This window comes from Nicotiana sylvestris, chromosome 8, assembly GCF_000393655.2.
Source record: "Nicotiana sylvestris chromosome 8, ASM39365v2, whole genome shotgun sequence".
Lineage (NCBI taxonomy): Eukaryota > Viridiplantae > Streptophyta > Magnoliopsida > Solanales > Solanaceae > Nicotiana > Nicotiana sylvestris.
The window spans coordinates 111,442,954-111,461,264 of record NC_091064.1 but is presented as its reverse complement, the minus strand read 5'-3'; the positions used below and the strand labels follow the sequence as shown (position 1 = coordinate 111,461,264).

At 42.6% G+C, this 18,311-nt stretch overlaps 1 protein-coding gene across 1 annotated transcript; it reads left to right on the top strand.

The window, feature by feature from the left end:
- The first annotated feature begins 1,025 nt into the window (after window positions 1-1,025).
- On the top strand, window positions 1,026-3,908 carry LOC138875524 (uncharacterized). The gene is made up of 4 exons (XM_070154358.1): window positions 1,026-1,338; window positions 1,402-1,629; window positions 1,722-2,291; window positions 3,406-3,908. Exons 1-4 carry the CDS (start codon window positions 1,026-1,028, stop codon window positions 3,906-3,908), a joined length of 1,614 nt encoding a protein of 537 aa, XP_070010459.1.
- The last annotated feature ends 14,403 nt before the right edge of the window (window positions 3,909-18,311 follow it).

Genomic DNA, 18,311 nt, shown 5'->3' with positions numbered 1-18,311 from the left:
CTCGTAGTCTCAAGTGGTACGCAAGGATAGATGAGGTGCCGGTCTCGCCCCCAGGCTCAAGGTGTGACAAAAGCGGTATCAGAGTAGTTCTGTCCGAGGGAGACTACAATCCTTGTCTAGTAGGGTGTTGTTTATAATTGTGTGGTGCACCACATTATATAATCAAGGGACTACAGGGCATTTAGGAGTTGGTTACCCTTCTTTCAAATTTAAATCGTGTTGTAGCACTAAGTTATAGGAAATTTGAGTTAAACTTACGTGTTGATGTTTGCATGCATAGATGACGGTAACTAAGAATACGACTAGCCAGAGGAGAGAAACAACAGTAGGCGAGGGGACTAGCAGGGTACTCCCAGAAGATGGGGCCCAATCGGAGTCGCAGGGAGAGACCCCTACCCAACGATTACCGGATCCTCCGCCACCTGAGGAGATTCCTAGGGAGACTGCACATCCAATTCCCCCTCCGCTTCCATCAGATCAGGACTTGAGAAATGCGGTGCATTTGTTGGCAGAGTTGGTAGCTACCCAGCAACAGGCTAGGGAATCCGCTAGTGCAGGACCTTCTGAGAGATCTCGTTTGAATCCCCCAGAGTTCACGGGGACAGATCAGAGGGAGGACCCGCAGGATTTCATAGATCAGCTTCATAGGATCTTTTGGGTTAAGCATGCCATGGAGAAAGCGGCGGTTGAGTTAGCAACTTTTCGACTCCGGGATATAGCCATCCTTTAGTATGAGGGATGGGAAAGGTCCAGGGGATGTGATGCACCTCCTGCTATTTAGGTTTTTTTCAGATGCCTTCCTTGACCAGTACGTACCACGAGAGATCCAACAGGCCCGACTCGATCAGTTTCTAGCCCTCAAGCGGGGCAATATGAGTTTTTGAGAATATAGTCTCCATTTTGACTCATTGGCCAGATATGCACCATCCATAGTTGCTACTATGCGGGATAGAATCCACAAGTTTATAGCATGGTTGGCCCCGAAGTTGACCGAGGAATGTGCCACCGCTGCATTGTAGGATAGTATGGATATCTCCCGGATTCAGGCATTTGCCCAGCATATTGAAAGGGGGAGGCATCGCCAGCAGGATACGGAGAGGACTGACTCGGGTCAGTGGAAGAGGATGAGATTTTCCAGATCTCAGGAGCAATCTCAGGGTAGTTACAGACCCCAGTACTTCGAATGGCCACCTAGACCTCCGCCATCTCAGGTACAGGGTTACAAGTATGACAGTTATACTCAGTTAGGACCAGGTGAGAGCTCCCAGGCGTCAAGTTTGCAGCGACAACGAGATTCAGGACAGACATGGCCAGTTCCGCCACAGTGTGCCATCTGCGGTAAAGGGCATTTGGGCCAATGTTGAGTCGGTTTCGATGCTTTCTATACATGTGGACGTCCAGGGCATATGATGCGAGATTGCCCAAATAGAGATTTTGGGGATATGGCGCAACCAGCGAATTTAGCAACAGGATCAGCTATGTATGTGCATCTTTCAGGGCACGAGTCTCAGTCTTCGGCTGGTAGAGGTCGAGGCAGAGGTAGAGGGTCCAATTCAGGTGGTAACCAGAATCGTATCTATGCGCTAGCAGGTCGACACGACCAAGAGTCCTTACCAGACGTTGTGACAAGTATGTTGACCATTTGTTCTCACGATGTTTATGCCTTGATAGACCCAGGATCTACTTTGTTACCACATTTGTCGCGAGGAAATTTGGTATAGTGCCTGAAATACTAAGTAATCCTTTTGTGGTATCTACACCGGTCGGAGAATCGATTATCGCTAGATGCATTTACCGAGGTTGTACGATCTCAGTTTGTGGTCGTCGGACCTCAGCCAACCTAGTTGAGCTAGAGATGTTGGATTTTGATGCTATCATGGGCATGGACTGGTTAGCAGCTTGTTATGCCACAGTTGATTGTCAAGCAAAGATAGCCAGATTTCATTTTCCGGGTGAGCCAGTCCTTGAATGGGTAGGTAATACAGCGACACCCAGAGGTAGGTTTATTTCCTATCTGAAGGCGAGGAAAATGATCGCAAAAGGGTGCATTTATCATATTGTGCGAGTTAAAGATGCAGCTGCTGAGATACCTACACTTCAGTCTATTCCAGTAGTAAAGGAGTACACGAATGTATTTCTAGATGAACTTCCAAGTATTCCTCCAGAACGAGAGATTGATTTTGGCATCGATTTGCTTTCAAGAACGCAACCAATATCCATCCCTTCGTATAGAATGACACCTGCCAAATTGAAAAAGTTAAAGGAGCAGTTAAAAGATTTGATGGAGAAAGGTTTCATCTGGCCTAGTACTTCACCTTGGGGTGCACCGATATAGTTTGTGCGAAAGAAAGACTGTTCGCTAAGGATGTGTATCGATTATAGGCAACTGAACAAGGTAACTATTAAGAATAAGTATCCCCTTCCAAGGATAAACAACTTGTTTGATCAGTTGTAGGGAGCTACATGCTTTTCAAAAATAAATTTGAGGTCAGGGTACCACCAGGTCAGAGTTCGGGAGAAAGATATTCCCAAGACAACCTTTAGGACCCGATATGGCCACTTTGTGTTCCTTGTTATGTCCTTCGGGTTGACGAATGCACCTGCCATATTTATGGACTTGATGAATAGCTTATTTCGGCCATATTTGGATCTATTCGTGATAGTCTTTATTGATGATATTCTGGTTTATTCACGTTCAGAGAATGAGCATGTGGATCACCTGCGAGTGGTACTCTAAACCCTCCGTGATAATAAATTGTATGCTAAGTTTTCTAAGTGTGAGTTCTGGTTGAAGTCCGTAGCATTCTTGGGGCCCATTGTATCCGACGGAGGTATAAAGGTAGACACTCAGAAGATTGAGGCTGTGAAATCTTGGCCTAGACCTACCACTCCGACAGAGATTCGTAGCTTTCTAGGCTTAGCAGGATATTACTGGAGGTTTGTAGAGGGTTTTTCTTCTCTTTCAGCACCATTAACGAAGCTGACGCAAAAAGCGACTAAGTTTCAATGGACAGAGGTTGTGAGTAGAGTTTCCAAGAGCTTAAGAATAGGTTGACCTCAGCGCCAGTTCTAGCACTTCCAGAAGGTCCATATGGTTATGCCATGTATTGTGATGCCTCAGGTGTCGGGTTAGGATGTGTCCTGATGCAACATGGGAAAGTAATTGCGTATTCTTCACGGCAGTTAAAGAAGCATGAGCAGAATTATCCGACCCACGACCTCGAATTAGCTGCGGTTGTCCTTACACTTAGGATATGGCGACATTATTTATATGGTGTTCATGTTGATGTGTTCACAGATCATAAAAGCCTGCAATATATCTTCAAGAAAAAAAGTTGAATTTGCGACAAAGGCGATGACTTAAGTTATTGAAAGATTACGATATTAACATTCTCTACCATCCAGGGAAAGCTAATGTTGTAGCAGATGCCTTAAGCCGTCGATTTATGGGTAGCTTAGCACATGTAGAGGCTGAGAAAAGACAATTAACAAAAGAGATTCATCAATTGGCTTGTTTGGGGGTTCGGTTAGTAAACTCTGGCAATGGAGGAGTTGTACTCCAAAATACTACAAAATCATCTCTCATAGCTGAAGTAAAGGAGAGGCAGTACGAGGATCCAGAGTTAGTCAAGTTGAGAGAGCGGTTTCCACAACAGAAGAAGCCGTTGTTAGAACTCAAAGGAGGTGGGGTTCTCAGATATAGGGCTCGTTTGTGTGTTCCAGATGTAGCAAGGCTACGAGACAGGATTATGTCAGAGGCACATTATTCATGGTATTCCATTCACCCTGGGTCGACAAAGATGTATCATGACATTAAGGATGTGTATTGGTGGAACGATATGAAGAAGAACATTGTTGAGTATGTCGCTCAATGCCCTAGTTGCCAGCAGGTTAAAATTGAGCACTAGAAGCCCGGAGGGCTAATGTAGACTATAGAGATCGCGACATGGAAATGGGAGGCAATAAACATGGACTTTATCACGGGTTTACCTCATTCCCATCGTAAGTTTGATTCTATATGGGTGATAGTCGATAGCTCACAAAATCAGCTCATTTCCTACCGGTCATATCTACATATGCATCAGAAGATTATGCAAAATTAAATATTAAGGAGATAGTGCGACTACACGGAGTACCCGTATCTATTATATCTGACCGTGGGGCCTAGTTTACAGCACATTTTTGGAGGTCATTTCAGAAAGGTCTAGGAACTCAGCTGAATCTCAACACAAATTTTCACCCCCAAACGGATGGACAAGCCGAGCGCACGATTCAGACGCTCGAGGATATGTTGCGAGCATGTGTGCTGGATTTTAAAAGAAGTTGGGATGAACATCTACCTCTGATCGAGTTTTCATATAACAACAGTTACCACTCCAGTATCTAGATGGCTCCGTACGAGGCTTTGTATGGGCGCAGGTGCAGATCTCCCATATGATGGTTTGATGTTGGAGAATCTGGGTTATATGGGCCATACCTGGTTCAGCAAGCCATAGAAAAAGTAAAGCTTATCCGGGAGTGACTGTTGACAGCTCAGAGTCGTAAGAAGTCATATTCTGACGTGCAACGACAAGATTTAGAGTTCGGTGATAATGACTGGGTATTTTTAAAGGTGTCACCTATGAAAGGGGTGATGAGATTTTCCAATAAAGGCAAACTTAGCCCACGGTATATTGGGCCTTATAGGATCATTCACAGAGTCGGACAAGTAGCTTATAAGTTAGAATTGCCCTCGGAGTTGGAGTCTGTTCACTTGGTTTTTTATGTATCTATGTTACGAAAGTGGATTGGCGATCCTACCCAAGTGGTACCCACAGATGATGTACAGATTACAGAGGACTTGACATACGAGGAAATTTCGATTGCTATCCTAGACCGACAAATCCGCAAGCTACGAAATAAGGAGATAGTATCCGTGAAGGTTTTATGGAGAAGTAAGAAGGTGGAATAGATGACGTGGGAAGCAGAGGAAGAAATGAAGTCTAAATACCCCCACCTATCTCAAACTGAAGATATGACTCGAGGGTATAAACTCACAGTCCAGTAGGTCAATAAGTAAGCTCTCATTTTTAACTCTCAGAATTTATAATGGACAGTTGTGTGGAGCCAAGTGTTGCTATTTATAGATAGCGGCCATGTGTGGCATGAATAGTAAATTTTCTAGCTGCGTACAAGTTGGTTTTAGTCAAATATAAGAAAGAGGCTCTAGCAAAAAAATTTCCAAAGTATTACAATAGACATTCGAGGACGAATGTTTTTAAGGGGGGGAAGGATGTTACATCTCGCACTTTTCACACGTTAAAATTTTGTCTTCAGTTAATTGACATAGACTCGGGGGTGAGATCATCTTGAAGTTAGTGTATTTACGCTATTTATAACAAGCGATAAATAAGTGTCATGAAGGATAAAGGGGTACACGAATTAAAGAAAATGAGTTTCGTTGAAAGTGGACAATTTGGAATAAAATACGGGTCGAGCGACAATACCCAATAATTATGAACTAGTACCATGCAAGGTACCAAGTGACCACAGTAGTATAATATATAAAATATGTATGAATTATTTTTAGAACAAAATAGAATTTTAACTAATTTGGAGGAATTTTTAAATAATGTGGGTAATTGATTAATTACCAGGTAACATGACCTTACCCGGTTAACTAACAAGTGGATAAATTAATTAAAATCTCACCCCCACCCTATGTGGCAAGAAGCCACAATATTGGAAGATGACTAAGTAGTCCTTGTTGCCAAATGGCTAATTAGAAAGATGTCTAAGATATGACATATCAAGTCTTAGCAAATAAGACTTGTAACCTAGTAAGCAATTCATTGAATTTAAGTCTTAGCAAATGACTATACATTTTGTCTTTGGTTTTCAAACCAAAGATAATTAGAGGCAGTCATTTTCGTCCAAAATCTCCATTCCAATCCAACCCAAAACGTTAGAGAGCAGTATCATTTCATCCAACATAGCAAAGTTTCGTTCCAATTTCAAAAGCGCAGATACTTAAATCCGATTTTTGGGTTCTAAATTCAATCCACGAAGGTTTTCAACGGGATAATTATACGGAGTTGTTCCTACTCCAGGTATGTTAAGGATAAGATTTTCCTTCATTTTAGTATGATATCGTAATTACACAAGTTTGATAACGAGGCATAAAGAAAAATTCGTATCCCGGAATTTGCATATATTTTGCTAATCTCGCAAATTACATATATATTCCTAGTTTTGTAAGTTACCATATTCTTCTTATCGGGACTGCATATTCAGTTGAGTATTTTCTTCTTCCGGTCAAAAGAGCAAAGAGTTTACATATAGACAGTATTAAAAGTATTTTCATTACCATCAAGCTATAATTGATGGGCAGGCCTCTATTGGGCAACCTCTGATCAGATGGTAAGTTATATACCGAGCCTGTTGTAGCCGAGCGCCTATGAGTGAGCCCAGTTGGTCGAGATACAGAGTCTAGTATGGTCGAGCGCTTATGAACGAGCCTACTACGACAAAGCAGATGTATATATATACCGAGCCTTATAGGGCCGGACAACTATTTTACTCACTATATTGAGAGAGTTGAGTCAGTATCAGCTGATGAGCATATCTTCAGATTATCTTTGATCCCCAGTTGCTTTTAGTTATTATATCATCAGTTCTGTTTCAGCTTTCCATATACTGCCTTACACACTCGGTACATTATTTCGTACTAACGTCCCTTTCTGGGGGCGCTGCATTTCATGCGTTCAGGTTCAGATAGACAGACGGGTAGACTCCTCAGTAGGTGTTGCCTTAGTTCAGCTTTATCGGTAAGCTCCCTTTCTGTCGGAGTTGTTAGGTCTAGCAGTGTAATGTATACATGTACATAGGTTATGGGTAGGTCGGGTCCCTGTTCCGATCACATTACATCTATCAGTAGAGGCTTGTAGACATATCATGTCGGTTAGTGAAGTATGTTGGGCTTATAGGCCTTGTACGTATATTTTGTTGGCCTGCCAATTGTAGTAATTATGACGGCCTTGCCGGCCCAGCTTTATGTTGACATTAGTCAATGTCAGTCTCCATTTAGTTTTATATGTTGCATCGCACATTATCTTGTAATGTGGCCCATGGCCAAAGTATGACATTACATGTTCAGAGTCTCTTAGTCGCAAATGGTACACAAGGATAGATGCGGCACTAGGTGCCGGTCTCGCCCCCGGGCTCGGGTGTGACAAGTAAATAATATATTTGTTGCGGCGCGCAACCCGATCCCACTATATATGAATATCAATATCGTAATTTCACCCTTATTTCACCATATTAATCCACCTTTATTCTACCTGTTGCAACGTGCAACCCAATTCCACTATATATATATATATATATATATATATATATATATGTATGTTCCACTATATCAATCCTCCCCCATTACCTATGTTGCGGCGTGCAGCCCGATCCCACTATGTCAAAACCAAACATTCAATGTACGTAGTCAAATCACCTCACCAATACACCACTCACATGGATTTCACATAGCAAATAAGTCAAGGGTTCCTAATCCCTCGAGTCAAAGTTAGACACGACACTTACCTCGCTCCGCGGGCCACTCAATGCACAATTACCACTTTTCTTCAAGTATCCACCTTCGAACCACTCGTATCTAGCCACAATTAACTCAGTAACATCAATTATCGCTAAAGGAATCAACTACAATGCATAAATTTAGATTTTCCAAACTTTCCTCCAAAAAGTCAAAAATCGACTCCGGACCCGCTTGGTCAAAACCTGAGGTTCGGACCAAAATTCATTTACCCATTCACTCCCGAGCCCGGATATACAATTGATTTTGGAATCCGACCTCAAATCGAGGTCTAAATCCCCAATTTGCAAAAATCCACAAAACTTCCTAAATCCCTAGTTTTCTACCATGAAAGAACAAAGATTAGGGCTAGGAATTCAATGGGTGATGTTAGAAATGAAAAAAAGTTAAAGAGTACAAACCTATGATTTGGTGTTGAATTTCCCATTCAAAATCTCTCCTAGGTCGAGTTCTAATGGAAGAGTTTTGAAATTTTGAGGAAATCCCGTCATTGGTCTGTTTTAAGTCACATGCATCAGGCCTTCTTCGTGTTCGCGAAGGGCCTGCCGTGTTCGCGGAAGGCAACGGCCCAAAAGGCCTACGCATTTGCGAGTCCTATTATGCATTCATGAAGGCTGCTCCCCCTCTCCTTCATGCTTGCGAGCCAATGCTCGCGTTCGCGTAGAAGAACGGTTGTCCCCTCTCCCAGGTCCCTAACGCTACGCATTCGCGTGATGCCATTCGCGAAGTGTAAAAACCCCTTTGCTCCGCGTTCGTGACCAGAATTACGCGTTCGCGAAGAACAAAAATCACCCAGCTCCAGTTCACTCTTCGCGTTCGCGATAGTACCTTCGCGAACGCGAAGAAGGAAACCAGAAAGCACTGTAGCTTAAGAAATAACCAGAGTTTTCTAAGTCCAAACCTCCCGTAGCCTATCCGAAACTCACCCGAGCTCTCGAGGCTCCAAACCAAACATGCACACAAGTCCTAAAACACAATACGAACTTGCTCGCACGATCTAATCGCCAAAATAACACCTAGAACTATGAATTTAGCAACAAATTGAATGAAATTTTCAAGAAATTTTTAAAGCCTCTATTTTCACAACCGGACGTCCGAATCACGTCAAAATAACTCCGTTTCTCACCAAATTTTATAGCCAAGTTTTAAATATCATAATAAACCTATACTGAATTCCAGAACCAAAATACGGACCCGATACGAACGAGATCAAATATTAACCAAATTCTTAAAACCATTTAATTTTTAAACTTTCAATTTTCATCAAAAATTCATATCTCGAACTAGGGATCTCGGAATTCGATTCCGGGCATACACCCATATCCCATATTTTGATACGGACCCACCGGGACTATCAAAACACGAGTCCAGATCCGTTTACTCAAAATGTTGACCAAAGTAAACTAAATCTACTTTTAAAGGCAAAAATTATTATTTTATCAACTTTCAACATAAAAGCTTTCCATAAACACGCTTAGAATGCGCATGCAAATTGAGAAGGGATACAATGAGGTTTTAAAGGCTTCGAAACATAGAATCGGGTTCTAAAACATAATATGACCTTTTGGGTCATCACATTCTTCACCTCTAAAACAACCGTTCATCCTCGAACGGATATAGAAAAGTACCTAAGCTGGTGAAAAGGTGGGGATATCTGCTCCGCATGTCGGACTTGGACTCCTAGGTAGCTACCTCGACAGGTTGACCACTCCACTGCACTCGAACCGAAGGATAACTCTTCAACCTCAATTGACAAATCTACAGGTCTAGAATAGCTACCGCCTTCTCCTTGTAGGTCAAATCCTTGTCCAATTGGACAATGCTAAAATCTAACACGTAGGATAGATTACCGTGATACTTTCGGAGCATGGACATATGAAACACTGGATGTACCGCTGACAACCTGGTGGAAATGCAAGTCTGTAAGCAATCTCTCCCACTCGCTCAAGGATCTTAAAGGCCCGATATACCTAGGGCTCAACTTTCCCTTCTTTCCAAACCTCATTACACCCTTCATGGGTGATACTCGAAGCAACACTCTCTATCCGACCATGAATGCCACATCACGAACCCTACGGTCGGTATAACTCTTCTGCCTGGACTGAGCTATGCAAAGTCTATCGTGAATGATCTTAACCTTATCCAAGGCATCCTGCACCAAATATGTACACAATAACCGAGCCTTCCCCGGCTCAAACCATCCCACCAGTAACTGACACTGTCTACCATATAATGCCTCATAGGGAGCCATCTAGATGCTCGACTGATAGCTGTTGTTGTAGGAAAACGCCCCTAGCAGCAAGAACTGATCCCACGATCCGCCAAAGTCTATAACACATGCGTAGAGCATATCCTCAAAGATCCGAATAGTACGCTCGGACTGTCCGTCCGTTTGAGAATGAAATGTTGTGCTCAACTCAACCCGCATACCCAACTCACGTTATAGTGCCCTCCAAAAGTGCGAGGTAAACTGCATACCTTGATCAGAAATGATAGACACGGGCACATCGTGAAGTCGAACAATCTCACGGATATAAATCTCTACCAATTGATCTGAAGAATAGGTAAGTGCCATGGGAATGAAATGCGCTAACTTGGTCAGTCTATCCAGAATAACCCAGACTGGATCAAACTTCCTCTGAGTCTATGGGAGTCCAACAATGAAATCCATAGTGACACACTCCCACTTCCACTCAAGAATCTCTATCTTCTAAAGCAAACCACTAGGTCTCTGATGCTCGTACTTTACTTGCTGACAATTTAGACACCGAGCTACATGTGCAACTATATCTTTCTTCATTGTCTTCCACCAATAATGTTGCCGCAAGTCCTGATACATCTTGGCGGCGCCCATATGAATGGAATATCGGGAACTGTGGGCCTCATCTAGAATCAACTCACGAAGTCCATCCACATTAGGCACACAAACGCGACCCTGCATCCTCAAAACTCTATCATCTCCAACTGTAACCTGCTTGACATCACTGTGCCGCACTATGTCTCTAAGGACAATCAAATGAGGGTCATCATACTGCCGCTCCTTGATGTGCTCAAACAAGGAAGACCGAGCGACTATGCAAGCTAAAACACAACTGGGCTCAGAAACATCTAACTTTACGAACTGATTACCTAAGGCCTGAACATCTAATGTAAGAAGTCTCTCACCAACTGGAATGTATGCAAGGATGCTCATATTATCTGACTTCCTACTCAAAGCATCGACCACCACATTGGCCTTCCCGGGATGATACAAGATGGTGATATCATAATCTTTCAATAGCTCCAACCACCTCCTCTGCCTCAAATTGAGCTCCTTTTGCTTGAACAAATACTGCAAACTCCAATGATTCGTGAATACTTCACATGACACGCCATAAAGATAATGCCTCCAAATCTTCAGCACGTGAACAATGGCAGCTCGCTCCAAGTCATGAACAGGATAATTCTTCTCGTAAACCTTCAGTTCCCGTGAAGCATATGTAATAACCTTGACACCCTACATCAATATCGCACCAAGTCCAATACGGAATGCGTCACAATATACTGTATAAGGCCCTGAACCTAGGGGCAACACCAACACCGGCGCTATAGTCAAAGCTGTCTTGAGCTTCTAAAAGCTCGCCTCACACTCGTCTGACCATCTAACCAGGGCACTCTTCTGGGTCAACCTAGTCAACGGGGATGCTATAGATGAAAACCCCTCTACAAACCGATGCTAATAACCTGCCAATCCCAAGAAACTATGGATCTCTGTAGCTGATGTGGGTCTAGGCCAGTTCTTGATTGCCTCAATCTTTTTAGGATCCACCTGAATACCCTCTGTTGATACAACGTGCCCCAAGAAAGCGACTGAGTCCAACCAAAACTCGCATTTTGAAAACTTAGCATATAATTGGCTGCCTCTCAGCGTCTGAAGTACGATCGGAAGATGCTGCCCATGCTCCTCTCGGTTGCGGGGGTAGATCAAGATATCATCAATAAACATGATCATAACGGAATCCAGGTAAGGCTTGAACACCCGGTTCATCAAATTTATAAATGTTGTTGGGGAATTTGTCAAGCCAAGTGACATTACCAGAAACTCATAATGCCCATATCGAGTCCGAAAAGCTGTCTTAGGGACATCGGAAAACCTAATCCTCAACTGATGGTAGCTAGATCTCAGATCGATCTATGAAGACACATTGTCACCCTATAGCTTGTCAAATAAATCATCAATCCTCGGCAATGGATACTTGTTCTTGATGGTGACCTTTTTTAACTCCCGATAATCTATGCACATCCTCATCGATCCATCCTTCTTCTTTACAAACAACACGGGCACACCCCAAGGCGAGACACTAGGTCTAATAAAGCCCTTATCAAGCAAATCTTGCAACTGCTCCTTAAACTCTTTCAACTCTTGCATGGTCATACGATATGGCAGAATAGAAATAGGTTGAGTGTCCAAAACCAAATCAATACAGAAGTCAATATCCCTGTCGGGTGGCATCCCTGGCAGGTCTACAAGAAATACCTCTGGAAACTCTCAAAATAATGGTATAGAATCCATGGAAGGAACCTCAGCACTACAATCGCAGACATAAGCCAAATAAGCTAGACACCCCTTCTCGACCATACGCTGAGCCTTCATATAAGAGATAACCCTGCTGGTAAAATGAACAGGAGTCCCTCTCAACTCTAATTGAGGCAACCCCGGCAAAGCTATGGTCGCTGTCTTAGCATGACAGTCCAATATAGCATGGTAAGGTGACAACCGATCTATCCCAAAATGACATCAAAATTAACCATATCGAGAAGTAGAAGATCTACGCTAGTCTCAAGACCCTCAATAATAACCACACACGAATGATAAACACGATCTACAACAATAGAATCCCCCACAGTTATGGACACATATACAGGGGCAATCAAGGAATCACGGGGCACAACCAAATATGAAGCAAAGTAAGATGACACATAGGAGTATATAGACCCTGGATCAAATAGAACTGAAGCATCTCTACTGCAAAATGAAACAGTACCTATGATAACCGCATCGGATGACTCAGCCTCAGGCCTGGCTAGGAAAGCATAACATTGGGGCTGGGCCCCACAACTCTGAACCATATCTTTAGGATGACCTCCTACTTGCTGGCCTCCACCTCTAGCGGCCTGGCCTCCACCTCTTACGACCTGACCTCCACCTCTAGCAGCCTGACCTCTACCTAAAGCATAACATCGGGGTTGGGCCCCACCATTCTGAACAATATCTCTAGGACGACCTCCTACTTGCTGGCCTCCACCTCTAGCGGCCTAGCCTCCAACTCTAATGACCTGACCTCCACCTCTAACGGCATGACCTCTACCTCTGGCTCCCTGACCCCTATTACTAGTTGGCTGAGCAGGCGCTGGCACACCCGATGTCGGAATTATGGCATGAGAACTCTGCTGCTTTGGCGGAATGCCCAATAATCTCGGACAGGTCCTCCTGATATGCCTATAGACACCAGACTCGAAATATCCATCCTGATACTATGGCTATTGAAACTGAGACTAGCTCGAACGGGTAGGCTGACCACGGTAATAACTCTGAATAGGAGGTGCACAGATAGGAGCTGGTGGTGCACTGTATGCTGGCTGCCCAGAACGGGGCACATAAGGACCACGACTCCCTAAAACACCATGGGATTCCTGGAGTGCTGAATGAAACGGCCTAGGAGGATGGCCTCTACCAAAAGTACCTCGACCTCCAGATGAGGCCCCACTAAATCCACCAGAGTGACGTGGACTCATGTTAGACCCCTGACCACTCCTTGAGCTAAAACCATTTCGACCCGCCGGGCAATATTGGCTACCACCTAAAAGGAAATCTCGCTCCCAATCTCCTTAGCCATCTGTAGTCTGATAGGTTGGGCAAGTCCCTTAATGAAATCTCCTTACCCTCTCTCTCTCTCTCTCGGTAGGAAGCAAAAGAATAGCATGAAGGGCTAGGTCCACAAAACGAGTCTCATACTGAGTGACAACCATAGAACCCTGCTGCAGATGCTCGAACTGCCTCTGATAGTCCTCTCTCTAAGTGATAGGAATATACTTCTCCATAAATATCTAAGAGAACTGGTCCTAAGTAAGAGTCGGCGACCTAGTTGGTTTGGCCAACATAAAAGCCCTCCATCATTTTTTGGCAGAACCTGACAGATGAAATGCACCAAAGTCGACGTGATTGGTCTCCACTATCCCCATGTTCTGTAATACCTAATGACAACTGTCCAGATAGTCCTGGGGATCCTCTGAAGATGTACTGCCACTGTGAACTAGGAAAATCTTGGTAAATCTATCCGATCTCCACAAAGCCTCAAAAAACATAGCTGATCTGTCATCGGTCTGTGCCACAACAACTGGTGGAACTACCCCAACTGGCTGAGCTGCTAGAGTCTGAAACTAGGGAGTCATCTGCCCCGAAGTGTGAATAGCGGGAGTCTGGACTCCTCCCTAACCCGAGAGATGGTTGGTGCCATAGGAAATGCACTAGTCTGAGCAACACTCTCCTAAGGCCCACTAGACGAGCCAAAGCATCTTGAAGCACTGGGGTGGCTATGAACCCCGGGGACCTGAGCTGGCCCTGCTGGAACGGTCTGGGCTGGAGCCTCATCATCAAACTCCACTTGAGGCTCCGCTGCTGGTGATGCTGCTCAAGCTCTGGGCTGAGCCCTGCCCCTGCCTCGGCCTTTGGCACGGCCTCGACCTCGACCTCGACCTCTGCCCTTCGTAGGAGCTACCACTGGGGGCTATAGCTTCTGCTCAGCAGAAGATGCAGTGCGTGTTCTTGCCATATGCAGGAGAATAAAATAGAAGATTTCAATCAGCAATGATAGAATAAAAACTACACGACAGAGAAGAACAGAAGTGAAACTGTTCCTAACTCCATAGCCTCTGGAAGATAAGTATAGACGTCTCCGTACCGATCCTACAAACTCTACTAAGTTTGCTCATGACTCGTGAGACCTATGTAACCTAGTGATCTGATACCAACTTGTCACGACCCAGAATTCCCACCGTTGGGATCGTGATGGCGCCTAACATTTCACTTGCTAGGCAAGCCAAAGTTAGAACAATCTACTCTTTTTAACAGTTAAATTAGATATTAAAGAAGAACTGAGATAACTGAATAAATTTAAAGTAACAATATGGAAGCTAAACTAGCCAAATATCTACTACAATTCCCTGAACCTGGTGTCACGAGTACATGAACTACTAGAGTAATACACATAAAGGTCTGAAATAAGTAACAAGTTATTCAAATGAAAGTACACAGCTAAATAGACAGAGGATGGGGACTCCAGGAGCTGCGGGCGCTGAACAGCCATACCTCAAGTCTCCGCGAATGTATGATTCGAGCTCGCAATAACCACCGCTGAGACCATCTCCAAAATCTGCACAGTGTGTAGAGTGCAGTATCAGTACAACCGACCCCATGTACTGGTAAGTACCGAGCCTAACCTTGATAAAGTATTGACGAGGCTAAGGCGGGTCGCTTAAGCTAAAACCTATACGCAATATATAATAATGATATAATAATTGAAATATAGTACAAAATTAAACAGCCAATAGGAAATGATAACCATAGCCTAAAAAATAAACCAATGTCGTCCAGAATTTACCAGTTTTACCGGTTCAATCAAAATATCAAAAAAAAAAACAACGCATCTCAAGAAATAGAAACAAATAGGTTATTGCGGCACGCAACCCAATCTTACCAGACAACACATAATCCTCCCTTATTCCACTATAAGAATATCAATAACAGTAAATAATATATTTGTTGCGGCGCGCAACCTGATTCACCATATATGAATATTTATATCATAATTTCACCCTTATTCCACCATATAAATCCTCCATTATTACACTTGCTGCAACGTGCATCTTGGTCCCACCATGTCAGAACCAAACATTCAATGTATGTAGTCAAATCAACTAGCTAAATCACAAGGCCTTTACTATAAATAATTACCAAAGTAAACCAAGAAAAGGAAACCTCATTCAATATAAAATATGCACAAATAATACTACATAGGAGACCAATCCGAAAATATACCTTGAAGGTACTGATAAACAACTTAAGCAAATAATAGGAGGCAACGAAACTGCGGAATAACTAATACTTTCAGTAAAGAGAAACAATGTCTAACAAGTAGCAATTAAGCATAGGAATACAAGTAAAGCATGTAGCAGTTAAGGCAAGAAAGGGCAATATAAGAAGAATGTGAAGGAAATGGGCAAAACAAATAAATTGGAGGCGCATAGGTACTCGTCACCTCACCTATACGCAACTCACATGGATTTCACATAGCAAATAAGTCAAGGGTTCCTAATCCCTAGAGTCAAAGTTAGACACGACACTTACCTCGCTCCATGGGCCACTCAATTCTCCATTACCACTTTTCCCCCTAGTATCCACCTCCGAACCACTTGTATCTAGTCACAATTAACTCAATAACATCAATTATCGCTAAAGGAATCAACTAAAATGCACAAATTTAGATTTTCCAAACTTTCCCCCAAAAATTCAAAAATCAACCCTGCCCAGCTTGGTCCAAACTCGAGGTTCGGACCAAAATCCATTTACCCATTCACCCCCGAGCCTGGATATACAATTGGTTTTGGAATCCGACATCAAATCGAGGTCTAAATCCTAAATTTGCAAAAATCCCCAATTCTTCCTAAATCCCTAGTTTTCTACTATGAAAGAACAAATATTAGGGCTAGGAATTCAATGGGTGATGTTAGAAATGGAAGAAAATGAGTTAAAAAGTACAAACCTATGATTTGGTGTTGAATTTTCCCTTCAAAATTGCTCCTAGGTCGAGTTCTATTGGAAGAGTTATGAAATTTTGAGAAAATCCCATCACTGGTCTATTTTAAGTCATAGGCGTCATACCTTTTTCGCGTTCGTGAAGGGCCTGCCAAGTCCTACTACGCGTTCGCGAGCCAATGCTAACGCTTGCGTAGAAGAATGGTTGTCCCCTCCCCCAACTCCTTAATGTTACGCGTTCGCATGATGTCGGTCGCGTTCACGAAGGGTAAAAACCCCACTGCTCCATGTTCGCGGCCGGGCTTACGCGTTCGCAAAGAACAAAAATCATCCAGCTCCAGTTCAATCTACCAGAAAGCACTGAAGCTAAAAAAAAAACCAGATTTTTCTACGTACAAACCTCCAGTAGCTTATCCGAAACTCACCCGAGCCCTCGGGGCTCCAGACCAAACATACAAACAAGCCCTAAAACATCATAATAACTTGCTCGCATGATCAAATTGCCAAAATAACAATTAGAACTTTGAATTTAGCACCAAATTGAATGAAATTTTCAAGAAAGTTTTAAAGCCTATATTTTTACAACTCGACGTCCGAATCACGTCAAACCAACTTTGTTTCTCACCAAATTTCAGATACAAGTCTTAAATATCATAATGAACCTGCATCGGGCTACGAAACCAAAATACGGATCCGATAACAATGAGATTAAACATTAACCAAATTCTTAAAACCATTTAATTTTTAGACTTTCAATTTTCATAAAAAATTCATATCTTGAGCTAGGGACCTCGGAATTCATTTTTGGGCATATGCTCAGGTCCCATATTTTGATACAGACCCACCGGAACAGTCAAAATATGATTCCGGGTCCGTTTATACAAAACATTGACCGAAGTTAACTAAATCAACTTTTAAAGGTAAAAATTATTATTTTTATCGACTTTCAACATAAAAGCTTTTGGGAAACATGCCTAGACTGTACATGCAAATCAAGAAGGAATAAAATAATGTTTTAAAGGCCTCAGAACATAGAATCAGGTTCTAAAACATAAAATGACCTTTTGGGTCATCACAGAATCAATATGAGACGGAGAGTTGAAGGAAATTTACAAAAATAATAATGGGTTAAAACAAGTTTTAAAAAAGTATCGTGAGGGTTCGAAGGTTTAGAAGATAAATGAATTAAAGAAAATAAGTTTCATCGAAAATTGACAAGTTAGGAATGTTATAACCCGAACTTTTGGGGTGAAACTAGGTTTTTTAGCATGATAAAAAGGTGATATTATGAGGTATTTTAGTTGTATGATTGTTGTGTGTTAAGCTTTGAAGTCAACCAAGTTGTATAATAAATATTGACAAAAGTTGCCGCAAGTTACATTCATAAATTTTACTGAAATTTGGGTCTAATGTCACCGAGCTTATCTCCCAATATACATGGATTTACGGGGTGATCCACCCACCAAATTGAATATCTGTCAGTCTATTTTTGAACACATTAAATGTTTTGTCGATACAATATTGTAGTAGAGAGATATTCATATTTTTGGAAGACTGCGCAAGCAGCTCCCTTTGGGACCACAAGGTCGGTTGAGGATTATCTTGTTATATAAAATGGTGGCCATCGTCTCCAAGCCTCATTTTCGACCCAATTAGACATAAAACTATCTATAGGCCTCATTAAGGTTTGGAATCCAAAGAAAAGGTGGAAATGGTGAAACAAGTAGATTCAAGCCTTAGGAACCCGAACTAGTCGACAGTTTGCCGCTTTCTCACTTCGTGGCTGATTGAGGAAGATATAGCAACGAAGATATATAAATTGGGGACTTCTATGCTATAAGGCTTTTTATTCATCCCTCTCCCTGATTTGAGTTGTTTTTAGGCCAATGCAAGCTTAGATATTGAAGGAAAACATGTTAAACGTGAAGTTGGAGT